This window comes from Perognathus longimembris, chromosome 7 (assembly GCF_023159225.1).
Source record: "Perognathus longimembris pacificus isolate PPM17 chromosome 7, ASM2315922v1, whole genome shotgun sequence".
Classification (NCBI taxonomy): domain Eukaryota; kingdom Metazoa; phylum Chordata; class Mammalia; order Rodentia; family Heteromyidae; genus Perognathus; species Perognathus longimembris.
The window spans coordinates 29,557,399-29,574,284 of record NC_063167.1 but is presented as its reverse complement, the minus strand read 5'-3'; the positions used below and the strand labels follow the sequence as shown (position 1 = coordinate 29,574,284).

Genomic DNA, 16,886 nt, shown 5'->3' with positions numbered 1-16,886 from the left:
ATAGATTCGTGTGTGTGTGTGTGTGTGTGTGTGTGTGTGTGTGTGTATGTATGCACATTAGTACTGGGGCTGGAGCTCAGGACCTTGCAACTCTTGTCTGTTTTTGTTGTTGTTGGTCCTGTGACTTGAACTCAGGGCCTGGGCGCTGTCCCTGAGCTCTTTTTTTTTTTTTTTTGCCAGTCCTGGGCCTTGGACTCAGGGCCTGAGCACTGTTCCTGGCTTCTGAGCCACAGCACCACTTATGGCCGTTTTCTGTATATGTGGTGCTGGGGAATTGAACCCAGGGCCTCATGTATACGAGGCAAGCACTCTTGCCACTAGGCCATATGTCCAGCCCCTCCCTGAGCTCTTTTGCTCAAGGCTAGTGCTCTACAACTTTGAGCCATAGCTTCACTTCCAGTTTTCTGGTAGTTAATTGGTAGTTTATCTGGTAGATAAAGAGCCTCATGAACTTTCCTGCCTAGGCTGGCTTTGAACTTTGATCCTCAGATCTCAGCCTCCTGAGGAACTAGAATTATAAGTATGAGCCACCAGTGCCCAGCTTTGCTTGGATTTTTTGCTCAAGGCTGGTACTCTACCACTTGAACCACATCTTTGCTTCCAACTTTTTGCTGGTTAACTACAGATAAATGTCTCACAGATTTGTCTGCTTGGGCTGGCTTTGAACCACAACCCTCAGTTGAGGGGAAAGAGATCTCAGTCTCTTGAATAGTTATGATTACAGGCATGAGCCACCAGTACTTGGCTCTGACACTCTTTTTGGTTTTTCTTGGTCAGTCATGGGGCTTGAACTGAGGGCCTGAGTGCTGTCTCTGAGCGCTTTATGTTCGACAGGTGCTCTACTACTTTGAGCCACAGTGCCATTTCCAGTTTTCTGGACTTTCCTGCCCAGGCTGGCTCTGAACCACAATCCTGAGATCTCAGTCTACTAGGATTACAGGTGTGAACCATGGCACTCAGTTGAAATTCCTTTTAGCATTTCCATTCTCTTGGCTTTTCAGTGAAGTGAGACCAATAAACATCCTTCTCTAAGTACAAGTGTGAATTGAATAGTCCAAGTGTCAATAATTCTCAGTCAAGGGACTGCTGACTAGTAAATGGCCAATGAGGAACACAGGATGGAGGAGCAATGGAGCAGATGACCAGTGGGGATCAGAGGGTAGAGGAGCAATGGAGCAGATGGCCAATGGTGAACACAGGATGGAGGAGCAATGGAACAGATGGCCAATGGGGATCAGAGGGTAGAGGAGCAATGGAGCAGGGGAACACTACCACTGGGCTTCACCCCAAGGGCTACCATTCCCCTCCTGATACCTAGAATTCATGGTCCCCCATGGTCTGAGTGCTGAAGACACCACCAGCCTGAGAGGCCATTGAACTGGGACTCACCTCTGCAACAAAACTCACCTGCTCACAGAGGACAAGAAGATACCAATGCACTTCAGGATCTTTTCTAAGCACAAGCCGGTCATGTAGCTGCCCAACAAGTTAAAGAGCACTTTCTGGGATGGTTTTTCTTACAGGAGCCTGATCTTGTGCCTCATCCCTGGATCTCTGATCCCACCCAGGGCCTAGGATGACAGAGCAGCTGAATTTGCACCCTTTGCCCTGAGAGGCTGGAGGATGGGAAGAGAGGGACATTGGCTTGTTGCTTGTTCTCTAAGAAGTTCCTCCAGTATAGTTTGGCCACCTTGGCTGTGGCTGTTTGCTAGGGAGCGAGTGGAGGGCTAAATGGAGAGAGTGGAGGAGCAGCTCATACGTAACCACTGCATCCTTGAGTCTTAGCATACTCCATTTTTCTTGGGGCAGAGCGGGGGTGGGGTGGGGCTCAATCCTAAACTCTGTGTGTGTGTGTGTGTATGCGCGCGTGCGCGCGCTGCTGCTGAGGCTTGAACTCAGGGCCTTGGTGCTGTTCCTGAGCTTTTTCCCTCCATCCAGGCTAACGCTCTACCACTTGAGTCTTTTTGGTGGTTAATCAGTGGTAAGAGTCTCATGGACTTTCCTTACTGGGCTGGCTTCAAGCTTTGATCCTTAGATCTCAACTTCTTGAGTAGCTAGGATTGCAGGCATGAGCTATTCGCGCCCCACCATCATTCCTAGACTTCTATAAAAAGAATTAGCTTTGTCATTAATCCTCAATTTCGTATTTGCTCAATGTTTTACATGGGAGGTCACTATCCTTATGAAGAATTGCATGACTTCCTAATAAGAATAACAGGAGATGGTGGAAAATTAAATCCTGATTTAAAACAACCTCCGTATATAATGTTATTTTTTTTAATGTGCGCCTTTGCAAAAAGCCTCATTGTAATAAAGTACCCAGAGCACGCCTCAGCTCAGATACAAGGTATGAAATCAAGCCACAACAGAAAGGGAACCCAGTCAACAATTACTAGGCTCATAACCCATCGCACGCTCTTAGAACACTTAAGAAATTAGCTGGAATTATTGCAGCTCATGGAGGCTGACTGAGAGCTTCCAAGACTGATAAAGGCTAATGTAATGGGTTGGAGGTAATGGTGCTTTGTTGGGGGGGCCGGATGGGGGAGGCAAATTATCTCTGCTGCACCCTGGCTCCCAGGATGCCAATAGAGGTAGAGACAGATTGGCTCATTAGGAAAGGCTCTTTACTGCAAGAAGAGTGTCTTCTTCGGAGCCCAGCTGTCCTGCCTGTTGCCGCCATAGCTGGAGTTCGAGCTATCAGTCTTCATAGAAGTCTCTTTATTCCCACCTGTCCTCTCCCTTCTCCCCCATTCCCTGTTTTCTTCAGTTACTAGCTAGGCTGACTAATTTCTGTCTCTTCCTCCCCCCGCCCCCGTCCAGGCTAGGGATGTGTGTGTGTGTGTGTGTGTGTGTGTGTGTGTGTGTGTGTGTGTGTGTGTTTGTGTGTGTATTTTGTAATTTTTAACACAGGATCCTTCATAGCCCAGGCTGTCCTGTACTTTTGATCATCCTGCCTCCTCCTCCCAAGGGCTGGGATTACAGCCGTGCATTGCCACGCCCGAAACTATTTTTGTTTTCAGTCATACACTATTACATGTCTGGTCTATTTTTTAACTGTATTTTTTTTGTCTTTTCTTTTTTGGTACTGGGGATCGAACCCAGGACATTGCCCTTGCTAGGTAAGCGCTTTGCCACTGAGCTACATCCCAGCCCTACATTTCTGGTCTATTATTTCCAGCAATTGTTCTTCTAGAAGGTTGCCACAATATCAGTAGGAGCTCACAGGGATCAGCATTTATTGCATGCCAGGCACTGTGCTAACTGCTTTGCTTGCATTGTTTCATATCATCTTCATGACAGTCCTCTATTGGGTTCATAGGACATCATGGCTGGGTGAGAAAAGAAGTGAGCCACACACAGAATCCTTGCAAACACTCCCACTGCAGCGCTGAGTAGAAAAGGCCCTGCAACAGACAATGAGAAACAGAGGAGAGTTTGAGAAAGGGGAGTAGTTGGGGGGAAGAGTGGCACATTCCTGAAATCCTAGCACTCTGGAGGACAGGCAAGAGATTCTCAAGGAAAAAAAAAATCCTAGCTACTCAGGAGGTTGAAATCTGAGGATTGAGATTTGAGGCCAGTCCAGGCAGGAAAGTCTGTGAGAATCTAAAACGGCAAAAATCCAGAAAGCCAGGTGGGAGCACAAGACACTGAGTTCAAGCCTCATTTAGGGTAAGGTGCTAGTGACTCATGCCTGTAATCCTAGCTGAGGAATCTAAGATCTGAGGATCTCCTTTCAAAGCCAGTGCAGGCAGCAAAGTGTGTGAGACTGGTGTCTCCAGTTAACCACCAGAAAACCAGAAGTGGAGTTATGGCTCAAAGTGGTAGGGTGCTAGCAAAAGAGCTCAGAGCAGCACCCAGGTCCTGAGTTCAAGCCCCACAACTGAAAAAACAAAAAACAAAACAAAACAACCCAAAAAGCTAGTTAGAGCTGGGGGTTAGAGCTCAGTAATAGAAGTGTTGCTTAGAGTATGCAAGTCTTCAGATCTCAAGTCTCCTAAGTAGTATTACAAGCATGAGCCACTGGTGCCTGGCTCTATTTTAAGCATAGAGATGTAGTCAGAAGTATTCCCTTTGGCCAGTGTTGCAGGCCTAAGCCTACAATTTACACCCCTAATTTATCAACGAGAAGGCAGCAGACAGAGGAAGAATAAGATAGGGAGGGCCAACCTGCTTTTCAACAAGCTCCATCATGAAGAACAGGTGATGGGGATTTAATTTCATTTCTGAAGGTAGGAAAGATTTCAGCATATGTAAATGTTGATGAAAAAAGTCAGTAACTAGATGCCAGTGGTTCAACCCTGTAATCATAGCTACGCAGGAGGTTGAGATCTGAAGGTGGTGGTTGGAAGACAGCTCAGGAGGGAAAGTCTACGAGACTCTTCTCTCCAATTAACCACCAAAAAGCCTGAAGTGGAGCTATGGCTCAAGTAGTAGAGTCCTAGCCCTGGGCAAGAAAGCTCAGAGACAACATCCAGGCTCTGAGTTTAAGCCAGGACCAGCACGCGCGTGTGTATACACACACACAGAGTTCGTAATGAGGTTAAGGGGAAAGCTGCAGGACAGAAAAAGTGAAGTCTCTAAGGAGACAGGAGCGGATTCAAATAGAGAATAAAAACAGATTCACCCTACAGAAAAGGAATAGCTTTAGTTTTGAGGAAAGAAAAGAAAGATAGAGGAGAGAATGAGGACACACAGGTTGGGAAGACAGGAAATCTATAAAGTACTTGACTTTTTGGATATTTTTAGATGTCCTGTTCAAAGATATGAAAGAGAATCAAGAGAAAAGCTTCTTCAACCATCTCATCTTCTCTCTCTCTCTCTCTCTCTCTCTCTCTCTCTCTCTCTCTCTCTCTCTCTCTTTTCTTTTGAAGATTGCCTACTTTTTTTCTGGACTATTGGGTAAAGGATACGTGATTCTGAGCCAGGTGGTCAAGCGCATCAGGAACAAGCTGGCTCCCTGGGAAAATTCCTGCTCCAGTTCAGGGGCAGTCTTGCCTTGATTGGATTCAATGAAAATGTTGAGAATGTGACTCCTTTCGGCTTTGCCAGCATTGTCCCAGTCTTGTAAAAAACTCAGGAGCCTGCTAATTGCTGCCTGCTCTTTTATAGATGTCATAGCCAATCAGTTCTGAGGCTGGCTGCAAAGGGAGGGAAGAGAGACAGGTTACCAGAAGGTTCAGGACTATGCAAATCTGTAGCCTTGTGGGCTTTGCTTTTCTATTGATTTTCTGGAGACTTAGTGAGCCCCTAGCGTGCCTATAGGTAGTTATGTGTAAAATCCACTCTAGGGGGCTAGGAGTGTGGCTCAGGGTAGTGTGTGTGCCTAGAATGCACAAGGTCCTGGGTTTAATCCTGAACACTGGAAATGAAAAAAGAAATCTATTCCAGAACTAGCCATCTGATACTTGAAACTGGGAAGTTGTAATAGAACTGAGATTATAAAGGCAGTGGGGGGCTGGGGATATAGCCTAGTGGCAAGAGTGCCTGCCTCGGATACACGAGGCCCTAGGTTCGATTCCCCAGCACCACATATACAGAAAACGGCCAGAAGCGGCGCTGTGGCTCAAGTGGCAGAGTGCTAGCCTTGAGCGGGAAGAAGCCAGGGACAGTGCTCAGGCCCTGAGTCCAAGGCCCAGGACTGGCCAAAAAATAAATAAATAAATAAAGGCAGTGGGGCAGGTATAGTGGCAAATACCTATAATCACAGAGGAGGCAGGGAAATTGTAACTTTTGAGGCCAGCCTCAGCGGCACAATGAGACCCTCTTTCAAAAAAAGAAGAGTACTAAGGTTGTTTGATTTTTCTTTTAGTATCAGCTAAAAAGGTACTTTAGCACTTGAGCCATGCATCCAGTCCCTTTTTGCCTTGGCTATTTTTAAGATATTCAAGGTAGGCCATTCTGGGCGTCGCTCCTCCTACCTGTGCTTCTTTGAGCCTTTGGGGATGACTGGCCCTCGCCTGCACCTTGTCATTGTGCTTCTCCCAGAGCTTGGACAGCAGGCATACGCCACTACACTCAGATGCTGGATGAGCAGGGTCTCAAGAACTTTTTATGCCTGGGCTGGCTTCAAACTGTAATCCTCCAATTCCCACCTTCCAATAGCTAGGATTATAGATTTTAGCCACTTGGTCTAGCTCAAGGTAGTCAGCTTGTTTAAAAGCTAAAGTTCTCTCTGCTAAGATCAGCTAAGATACAGTTGAGGATAAGGTGCTTGCTAAAATACTAGTCCTCTCTCTGGTTGGTTGTGGAGCTTGAACTTGGGGCCTGGGCACTGTCATTGAGCTCTTTATGCTCAAGGATGGCTCTCTACCACTTTGGGCCACAGCACTACTTCTAGTTTTCTGGTTGTTAGTTGGAGATAGAGTCTCGCAGACTTTCCTGCTTGGGCTGGGCTTTGATCTGCAATCCTCAGGTTTCGGCCTCCTGAGTAGTTAGGATTACAGGAGTGAGCCACTAGTGCTTGGCTCTAGATTTCTCTTATGACTTACTTCACATTAGGTCAGAAATTGGGGTTTCCTTCCCTCCCTCCCTTCCTTCCTTCCTTCCTTCCTTCCTTCCTTCCTTCCTTCCTTCCTTCCTTCCTTCCTTCCTTCCTCTTTCCTTTTTATTTTTATTTTTGGTGCCAGTCCTGGAGCTTGAACTCAGGGCCTGGGTGCTGTCCCTGAGCTTTTGTGCTCAAGGCTAGCACTCTACCACTTGAGCCACACTTTTACTTCTGGCTATTTGCTGGCTACTTGGAGACAAAAGTTTCAAGGACTTTCCTGCCCATGCTGGATTTGAACAGTGAGGCTCAGATCTCAGCCTCTTTAGTAGCTATGATGACAGATGAGCCATTGGCACCTGGCTTGAGATTAGGGTCTTTGGAGACTCCCCTCTCCTGCTAACGTGTTCCTTAGCCTTGTACGTAGAGCTTTTAGACTAACTTTTCAAAACAACTTTAAAAAAGTTAGTGGGAAGAAAAACTTCATATTGCATAGTTGGATTAATGGGCTGTGCTTTGTAGGAGTCTATGTCCTTGGGAATGTTTTCAGTGGGGGAGGGAAGGTTTAAAATAAACCCGTTTTCCAAAAATAGTTGTGATTGAAAGTGTTATTATCCATAACAAATGTTAGTCAGTGCTGATGGGAGAAAGGCATGTGCGATTCTTTTGTCTAACAGACAAGTGAAAGTCATATTTCACATTACCATGGGGTTTTCTGTGATTTACAGAATATTTGTGAAACATTACTTGCAAGGGCCATGATTGATATGGAGAGAACAGCTTGTGTGTAGGGGAGATGTGTATTTCACAAAGACTGTTCAACACGAAATTTACAGTCCCATAAAGTGCTTCTACATCTTCGCCAGAGATCTAGTTAAAAGGACTTTACAGTCTGAAACATCTGAAAATTGATTCTAAATTAACGTTTCCTCACATGTATTTGAGATATTGATGGGGCCCAGCTATCAGAATTTTATTAGGAAGCAAGAATCTGAGGCATGCTGAGACAGACAGACAGACAGGGATACACATCCACCTCCACTGCCTCTCAGAGGACAGACACTGGGAATGTGCGCCGGGGAGGGGCGTCTGCATAGCTAACCTCAGGGAGGGAGACCGTCACACCATCCTGTCATCCTTAACAACTAGGTGGGCAACAGTGACCAACATAAATGCAAAAATGACCAAAGCCTCTTCTGAGATGATGCCATCAATCACAGGAATGCCATTATGATCACAAGTATGAAAATAACTTCCAGAGGCCATCGCCACCTTTAATAGCCAGGCTAGCCTAAAAAGAATGGGGATGGATGGCTGGCTGCTGTTCTAGACGGTGGGGAGGAGGCGGCAGAAGCACCAGCATTAGTTTTATCCGGATGCATCGTTCCCAGGGTCAACCCTCCAAGCCCTACGAGAGCTACAACCAGCCATTTCAGGACACCAAAGGCAGGAAACGCTAGGCAGGATGCTCCATTCACATGGTGCCCCCCCCCCCACTATGGATTCCTTGGACCTGAGTCTTCCTCTACTACAGGTGTGTGCCACCGTTCCTGGTGCCCATCTTTTTCTTTTGTTTATTTTATTATTATTTTTTTGCTAGTCCTGGGACTTGAACCCAGGGCCCAGGCACTGTCCCTGAGCTTCTTTTTGCTCAAGGCTAGCACTCTACCACTTGAACCACCGCCACTTCCAGCTTTTTCTTTTTTAGTCTCTTAAGTTGAGACTAAAGACTTATATTATGTTGTCTGGCTTTCCTCTGTTTATTTTTAATTTTTTTTTCTTTTTTGCCAGTCCTGGGCCTTGAACTCAGGGCCTGAGCACTGTCCCTGGCTTCTTTTTTTTTTGGCCAGTCCTGGGCCTTGGACTCAGGGCCTGAGCACTGTCCCTGGCTTCTTTTTGCTCAAGGCTAGCACTCTGCCACTTGAGCCACAGCACCACTTCTGGCCATTTTCTGTATATGTGGTGCTGGGGAATCGAACCCAGGGCCTCATGTATATGAGGCAGGCACTCTTGCCACTAGGCCATACCCCCAGCCCTGTCCCTGGCTTTTTTATGCTCAAGGCTAGCACTCTGCCACTTGAGCCACAGTGCCACTTCTGGCTGTTTTCTGTACATGCGGTGCTGGGGAATTGAACCTAGGGCTTCATGTATGCTAGGCAAGCACTCTTGCCACTAGGCCATATCCCCAGCCCCTATTTTTAAATTTTTGATATAGTTTTTCTCTCTATGTGGCCCAGGTTGTTGTTCAGCTCACACGCCTCTTTTGGCTTACTAAGTGCTGAGATTACAGATATGTCAAGTCTCCCCAATGTTCTTTTTTTTTTTTTTTAAACTGTATTTATTATTATTTTTTGTCTTTTCTCTCCTTTTGGTACTGGAGATCGAACCCAGGATTTTTCACTTGCTAGGCAAGCATTTTGCCACTGAGCTACATCCCAGCCCCTCCCCAACATTCTTTTTTTTTTTTTTGGCCAGTCCTGGGCCTTGGACTCAGGGCCTGAGCACTGTCCCTGGCTTCCTTTTGCTCAAGGCTAGCACTCTGCCACTTGAGCCACAGCGCCACTTCTGGCCATTTTCTGTATATGTGGTGCTGGGGAATCGAACCCAGGGCCTCATGTATACGAAGCAAGCTCTCTTGCCACTAGGCCATATCCCCAGCCCCCCCAACATTCTTAATATCACCATGTAGCACCCCGCTTTTCCATGATTCTTTTTTTTTTTTTTTTTTTTGTCAGTCATGGGGCTTGAATTCAGGACCTGGGTGCCATCTCTGAGCTTTGTGTTTAAGGCTCGTGTTCTACCACTTTGAGCCACAGTTCCACTTCTGGTTTTTTGGTGGTTATTTGGAGACTGGGTCTTTTACTGCAATCCTCAGATCTTAGCATTCTGAGTTGCTAAGGTTATAGGTATGAGCCACCAGTGCCCAGGAGGTGTAGCCTAGGCTGGTATTAAACTCATGATCCTCCAGTCTCATCTTCCTTATTGGTTATTGGGGTGTGGCTCCACCCTGGTTGGATTCTTACCTTTGTATATATAGGTGTATGTGTGCGCATGTCTTGAAGCCTGAACTCAGAGCCTGAGTGCTGCTGTCCCTGAGTTTGTTTGAGCTACAGTTCCATTGCCAGTTTTTGGGGGAGGGAGGCCCAAGTGGAGAGGTAAGAGTCTCATGGACTTTCTGTCTGAGTTGGCTTTAAACCATGATCCTCAGATCTCAACCTAAGTAGCTAGGATTACAGGCATGAGCTACCAGCAGCACCCACTTTCTTATCTATTTTGATTCTTTCCATCTCTTCTGACTTCCCTTAAATGCTTACTCAATGCTCACCAACCCAAACAAATCCAGGTCTGTATTTCTTCCCTTTGTCATTCCCAAATTTCTCCATTAGCTACCCATGAATAAAGTCTCAATTCAATATGGCATTCAAGACACCCACCTAACCTCATCTCCAGTAAGACCTGACCTTGCCCACCCTAGACGAGCTCTGTGCGTCTCAATGCTGAATCTGTCACCAGGAATGCCCAGCTGCCCTTTCACCCTTTGGCATGTTCACTGAGCCAGTTAACCGGTTCTGGTCTTAAGGTTCTCTGTCTGCCATCTTTTCCTCTACTGTGCTGTAAAAATCAACCTTTCCTTCCATTTGCATATGAGTTTCTCAAGGGCAGAGGTTGGTCTTCCCTATCTCTATATCCCTAGGGCCTGGCATGAAATAGATGTTTAATAAATGCCTGCTGGGTGAATGAATGAAGCAAGCAGCCAGTTCCTGTTTCCATGGTTATATTTCAATGTCCATGATATGTAGGTTCATAAAACTACCAACTTCCCAAAGCTTCCATGTGGCGGAATCTCCATTCAAGGCCAAGGCAAACCTATGAGGCGTTTTACAGCCATGACAGGAAATAGCAATGTCAGCAGCGGTGTCATCTTTGGACACTCAGGACAGGAATTCAGTGCCATGAACGGTCAGTTAAATTGTAATTGGAGTGAACTGTTCTTCTGAAAACCATAATGTTCTTTAGCTGCAACCAAATGGCATCCAAGAAAGGGAGAAATTTTTTTGAAATGTCAAGGAAATTATTTCCAATTTGGTGCTCACAAGCAGACACTCTAATGATCGGTGGAAATGAGAAGCAAACAAATTAGCACTAATGGAAAATGGCTTTTGGAAAAGGGGATTTAATTTATAGTCAACCCATCATGGATGGCACCCAGCATGCAGTAAAAGTCAGTTTCACCAGCTTGATCATAAGAACTGGAGCGCACAGAGAAGGCCAGAGAAAAATGTACAGATGCCATCATGCTTATTGGAATCTCTCTGTCGTAAGTGGCAGCCAATTAAAATAGTCATCATTTTACCTTGGAGAGAAAATGGTGTGAGAAATCAAAGCACATGAAATTAAAGTCCAGATTAGGAACCTTGGTCCAAATTGGTTTGTTTGTCGCCTTCTAACCTTGGCAAAGTGTTCAGCAAGGGATGCTGATCTACTTTGCCTTCAGCACAGAGTGGACTTCCTGCTTCTAATTTCCTCTCCATCTTCAGAGGTGATTAATAAATGTGGACTCATCATAAATCATTTCCACAGCAGCCAAATGGCTCCTCTTCATGCAGGGAAACTCAAATCACAAAAATCTCAAACACCAGCTCCCAAGCCAAGCCAAAGATCCTTAGAAATAAGTGAGGGGAAGTATTAAAAATTAAGAGGTCAACAGGTCTTGTTTCTGAAAAATATTTCCTAGAGGACTTTTTTTTCCTCCTCAAAAAAACCCCAAACACATTTGTCAAAGCAAGAAGCTTCCAAAGTATGGGCTGTCAGCCTAGAGACCTGACCCCTGATGGCCTTAAGAGACAAGAAAACGGTTACTGTTTGCTGGGTTTTTTTTTTTTGGGGGGGGGGGGTTCACATGCAGAATGGGATAGAGGCCCTCTCCTTGGCTTTCCATTTCTTGACTCTCCCTAGTCCCAGTCTCCATTCAGAGACAGGACACAGTCATCTATCTATCTATCTATCTATCTATCTATCTATCTATCTATCTATCTATCTAATGAATATGTATTGGGCACTGGTGACTCACATCTGTAATCCTAAAGATTCAGGAGGCTGAAATCTAAGGATCACAAAAGTCTGTGAGAGGGCTGGGAATATGGCCTAGTGGTAAAGTGCACGCCTCATATACATGAAGCCCTGGGTTCAATTCCTCAGCACCACATATATAGAAAAAGCCGGAAATGGCTCTGTGGCTCAAGTAGTAGAGTGCTAGCCTTGAGCAAAAAGAAGCCAGGGACAGTGCTCAGGCTCTGAGTCCAAGCCCCAGGACTGGCCAAAAAAAAAGTCTGTGAGAATCTCTGTGCAAAAAAGCTTAGGGGGGGCTGGGGATATGGCCTAGTGGCAAGAGTGCCTGCCTCGTATACATGAGGCCCTGGGTTCAATTCCCCAGCACCACATATACAGAAAATGGCCAGAAGGGGCGCTGTGGCTCAAGTGGCAGAGTGCTAGCCTTGAGCAAAAAGAAGCCAGGGACAGTGCTCAGGCCCTGAGTCCAAGCCCCAGGACTGGCCAAAAAAAAAAAAAAAAAAAAAAAAAAAAAAAAAAAAAAAAGCTTAGGGATAGTGGTCAAGGACCTGTGACCTGTGTTTAAGTTTGTGACACAAACACACACATACACACACACACACACACCATGCAGATGCCGTGCAAACACACTTGACTATGTCCTGAACTCCAGCTTGGCTGCTCACTATCATGCTCATACTCTGGACCTAGTCATCACTTGCACAAGCTCAAACTTCATTAGTTGCTTTCTGATCACAACTCCCTCAATCAACTATTTCTTTTTTTTTTTTTGGCCAGTCCTGGGCCTTGGACTCAGGGCCTGAGCACTGTCCCTGGCTTCTTCCCGCTCAAGGCTAGCAAGCACTCTGCCACTTGAGCCACAGCGCCGCTTCTGGCCGTTTTCTGCATATGTGGTGCTGGGGAATCGAACCTAGGGCCTCGTGTATCCGAGGCAGGCACTCTTGCCACTAGGCTATAACCCCAGCCCTCAATCAACTATTCTAAGACATGGGTTTTCTAACTGTAATGAGACATCCCGTCAGTGATATATTTCTCTTTGCTATCTAGTTCAAGTTCTAAGGCCCATTATTCAACCACTCTGTTTCAGGAATCCTTCCTTGTCCTTTGTCTTTCCAATGCATTTATCTGATGAAACTCAAACCAGGTTCAATTCACTTCTCTGTGTCTACCATTAAGTGACTGATTGTTGGCGTAAAGTACACATTCTATAACCATGCAGGCTACTGTTACAAACAGTCACCAACCTGGATGGTCATGGTAACTGCCCAGAAAGCTGTATGCTGCTTCTGTTACCTCCACTGCTGTTATTTTAGTCTTTCTCTGCTATTTTCAGCCTCACACATCTTCTTGAATTCTACTCTCACTGGCTAATCTCATGTCATAATTTCACAGAGAAAATACATCAAAGGGGAATTCCTTCAACTTCCCATTACCAAACTTCGCAATGTACTAATCTCAACACATGTACTTCCTTTCTGCCACAATTGAAGCATGCTTCCAGCTTTGAAAGAGAATTTCTTTACCAGACCTTTGGATTTCCTACCTATGGCCAGCATTTCCTGTTATCTTCTTGCTTTTCCCTATAATTTGATCTCTCTCTCACTTCTGACTTTTTTGGTGGTTAGTTGGAAATAAGAGTCTCACAGAATTTCCTGCCCAGGCTGGCTTTGAATTAGGATCCTCAGATCTCAGCCTTCTGAGCAGCTAGGATTACAGGGGTGAGCCACCTGTGCCTGGCTTTGATCTTTCTCTTCTTTGCTGGATCTACACCAACGGTATCTCTCCCAACTGAATAAAAACTTGTACCTTCCTTCTGGCTATTGCCTTATCCATTTTTTTTTTGTTTTGTTTTTTGGTTGATCTTGGGACTTGAATTCTGGGCCTGGGCGCTGTCCCTGAGCTCTTCCGCTCAAGGCTAGTGCTCTACCACTTTGAGCCACAGTGCTACTTTTTTGTTCTCTATTTTTTCAGATGACTAAACTTTTTGAAATTGTTCATGGCCTCATCTTCCCATCCACTTTTCCAGCCACTGTAATCCCTGCTCCCTCACTCTTCTGAAACTATCTAGTTGCAAAGGTTGGCAACAACTTCCTTGTTTATAAACACAGGACAGACCTGGAGACTTGACTTTATTTGATTAGTCCTCAGCCTTCAACACATCTCTGAGCTTCTGAAACACCACATTCTACTATTGTTACCTTCTTCTTCTTTTTTAAATTGCTGGTCCTGGGGCTTGAACTCTGGGCCTGGGCACTGTCCTTGAGCCTCTTTGTGATCAAAGCTAGCACTCTACCATGTGCGCAACAGTGCCACTTGTGGCTTTTTCTGAGTAGTTTATTGGAGATAAGAGTCTCATGGACTTTCCTCCCCCGGCTGGCTTTGAACCATGATCCTCAGATTTCAGCCTCCTGAGTAGCTAGGATTACAGATGTGAGCTACTGGGGCCTGGCTACTCTTACCTTCTTACCATTGTGATACTTCATCTCAATTACCTTTGTACAACTTCTAACTTAGATGCTTCTCAGGACCTTTTCCTCAGTCCTTGTCTTACTCTGTATATACACATTCCCTAGGAGTTCAATAAATCTGGTGTGGCTGCCAGCCACAAAGTCCTATAGAGTTCCATATTTCTTTTAATCTTTGTGCTGGAACTCAAGGCCTCGCACTGTCACTTGCCTTTTTTTTTTCCTGTCAGTCATGGGGCTTGAACTCTGGGCCTGGGCTCTGTCCCTGAGCTCTTCAGCTCAAGGGTAGTTTATCACTTGGGCCACAGCACCATTTCTGGTTTTCTGATGGCTAATTGGAGGTAAGAGTCTCAAGGACTTCCCTGCCCAAGCAGGCTTTGAACTTTGATCTCAGTCTCCTGAGTAGCTAGGATTACAAGCATGAGCCCCAAATGACTGGCCATAAAACTCTACCTTTCTATTTGCAGTTTAGACCTGTCTTGTGGACTCCAGTCAGGCATACTCGGGTGTCTCCTGAACACCATTGCTTGGATGTTCTACTAATACCTCAAACTCACCTTACCCAAGAACTGACTCCTTCCAAAAAATCCTTTTTTGCCCCAATTAGGAATCTAGAAGACATCTTCACCACTCTACTTCCTCCACACCCAAGGAGTCACCAACTGCAGTTCTTTGTAGCTGTGAGTACCTAAGGAACCCACATTCTTTTCTACATTTCAACTGCCGATCCAAGCTTTTGGCAACTGTATTGCTTTCCTATCACTGAAACAAAGTCCTAACTGGCCTCCCCCAATTCTTAGTCCATTCTCTCTGTTCTGTGTGATCATTGCTTAATGCCCTATAATGACTCTCTATATTCCTCATAATCAACTGAAGCTCCAGTGCTCATGGGTACAAAGTACATTGGGAATTTGTTACCATCAGCAAAATCTACCTAGATGTTCAAAGTGGGGCCTGGCACCAAACATTTCTCTGGCTCACAACTTTAATCCTAGTAACTTAAGAGGCTGAGATCTGGGACCAAGGTTTGAAGCCAGCTTGGGCAGACAAATCTGTGAGACCCTCACCTCCAATTAACCATCAAAAAGCCAGGAGTAGCCAGGTTCTGGTGACTCATGCCTGTAATCCTAGCTACTCAGGAGGCTGAAATCTGAGGATCTCGGTTCAAAGCCAGCCTGGGCAAGAAAGTCCATGAGACTCTTATCTCCAATTAATCACCAGAGAACTGGAAGTGGAGCTGTAGCTCAAGTGGTAGAGCACTAGCCTTGAGCTGAAGAGCTCAGGGACAGAGCCCAGGCCCAAGTTCAAGTCCCATGACCAACCAAGAAAAAAAAAGCCAGAAGTGGCCATATGGCCATATGGCTCAAGTGATAGAATGAGAGCCTTGATAAAAAAAGCCAAGTAAGAGACCCTGAGTTCGAGTCCCAGTGAAGGTACACACACACACACACACCAACCTGACTTACATTACTGTAACTTCTCTGTGCATCACCTTTATAATAATTAAACAAAAAAATTCTATGCATGTTGATCTGCTCTTCCAAGGTTTCTCTCACATTAATTCCTCCTCTGGCCAGAAGATGCTTTGTGTGATTTCTGATACTGTCATTGATACTCACCCCTCTCTATCTTCTTTCTCCTTCTCATGTTGGTCCTGGGGTGATCTTTCTTTTTCCTTCCTTCCTTCCTTCCTTCCTTCCTTCCTTCCTTCCTTCCTTCCTTCCCTCCCTCCCTCCCTTCCTCTCTCTCTCTCCCCCCTTCCTTCCTTCCTTCTTCTTGTGTTGGTTCTGGGGTTTGAACTCAGGGCTGGGGGCATGTCTGAATATTTTTGCCCAAGGCTCTAACACTTAAGTCAAAGATCCACTTTCAGATGTTAACTGTAGATGAGAGTCTCATGGATTTTCCTGCCCAGGCTGGCTTTGAACTTCAATCCTCACATCTCAGTCTCTGGGTAGTTAGGATTTCAGGTGTGAGCCACTTGTGCTGGCTTTTTTATTTGGGCAGTATTGTGTTCTGAACTCAGACCTTGTTCTCACTAGGCCTCTATCATTTGAGCAGCACCTCCAACCCCTTTTTTGTTTTTCTGATAGGGCTTTTTGTCTCTGACAGGTTTGGGGACAGGGAGACCTGCTACATATGTCTCTCACATAGCTGGGATTACAGGTGTGAACTAAAGCACCCACCTCACTTTCCCTTCCTGAAGTGTCTTCTTTTCACTTCTCACACAAATATTTGAATGTCTAGCTTATGCACATTGCCACAAATGACCCTGTTTTCAGATTCTGTTCCCCAAACCCTTATTCTTCGATAGTGTAGTATTTATCCTCCACACAGGATTAGTGGTGGTGGTTCGTGCATGGTTTCTCCCTCTCAACCATTAGGAATTATAGCCAAACGTTTGATCCTCACTAGAACCTATGGAACTTAGCTCAGACTCGGACACATGACAGGTGATCAGTAAATACTTGTTAAATGCATGGATAAGTGCAAGAAAGCTGCACTCCTTCGCCCCTCGGTGTCCCTCACCGACAGCACATTCTCTAGGTCATTAACTGAAGGAGGCTTCCTACCTACCCAGCCAATCACAATAGGTCTCGACCCCAACCGGGTTGAAGGATGGGTGGGCGCGAGCCGCCCAGTCGGTTTAGCACGGTTTTCTACTCCAACTCCAGGCCTCTAAGCGGCAGCTGAAAGAAGAGAGGAGAGGTAGTCAGCCGCTCAAAGTTCAAGAGCACTCTCTTCTGCTCAGTGGGGTAGAAAGCAGCGTGGACAACAGACCCGCCCCGCAACCTCCCAACACTCTAACCTTCACGGGAGAGGTGGGGACTCTCTCTGACCGGCGTCCCAAGTGACCAATAGGCAGCCAG

At 45.8% G+C, this 16,886-nt stretch overlaps 1 protein-coding gene across 5 annotated transcripts in view; it reads right to left on the bottom strand.

Annotated features, from left to right (window-relative positions):
* The window catches only part of Armh1 (armadillo like helical domain containing 1), a 48,514-nt gene that overhangs the window by 14,000 nt on the left and 17,628 nt on the right, over positions 1–16,886 (bottom strand). For 2 of the 5 annotated variants that reach the window (XM_048351138.1, XM_048351139.1), the window contains exons 2-4: positions 16,594–16,706; positions 4,914–5,141; positions 1,408–1,476 (exon numbers count right to left, since the gene is read on the bottom strand). In XM_048351138.1, the coding sequence (XP_048207095.1) occupies positions 1,408–1,476; positions 4,914–5,119 (275 nt within the window). In that variant the 5' untranslated portion in view covers positions 5,120–5,141; positions 16,594–16,706. Of the gene's footprint in view, positions 1–1,407; positions 1,477–4,913; positions 5,142–10,933; positions 11,147–16,593; positions 16,775–16,886 lie in introns of those variants that run through there. The other 3 variants (XM_048351137.1, XM_048351141.1, XM_048351140.1) reach the window with 3 other exon arrangements.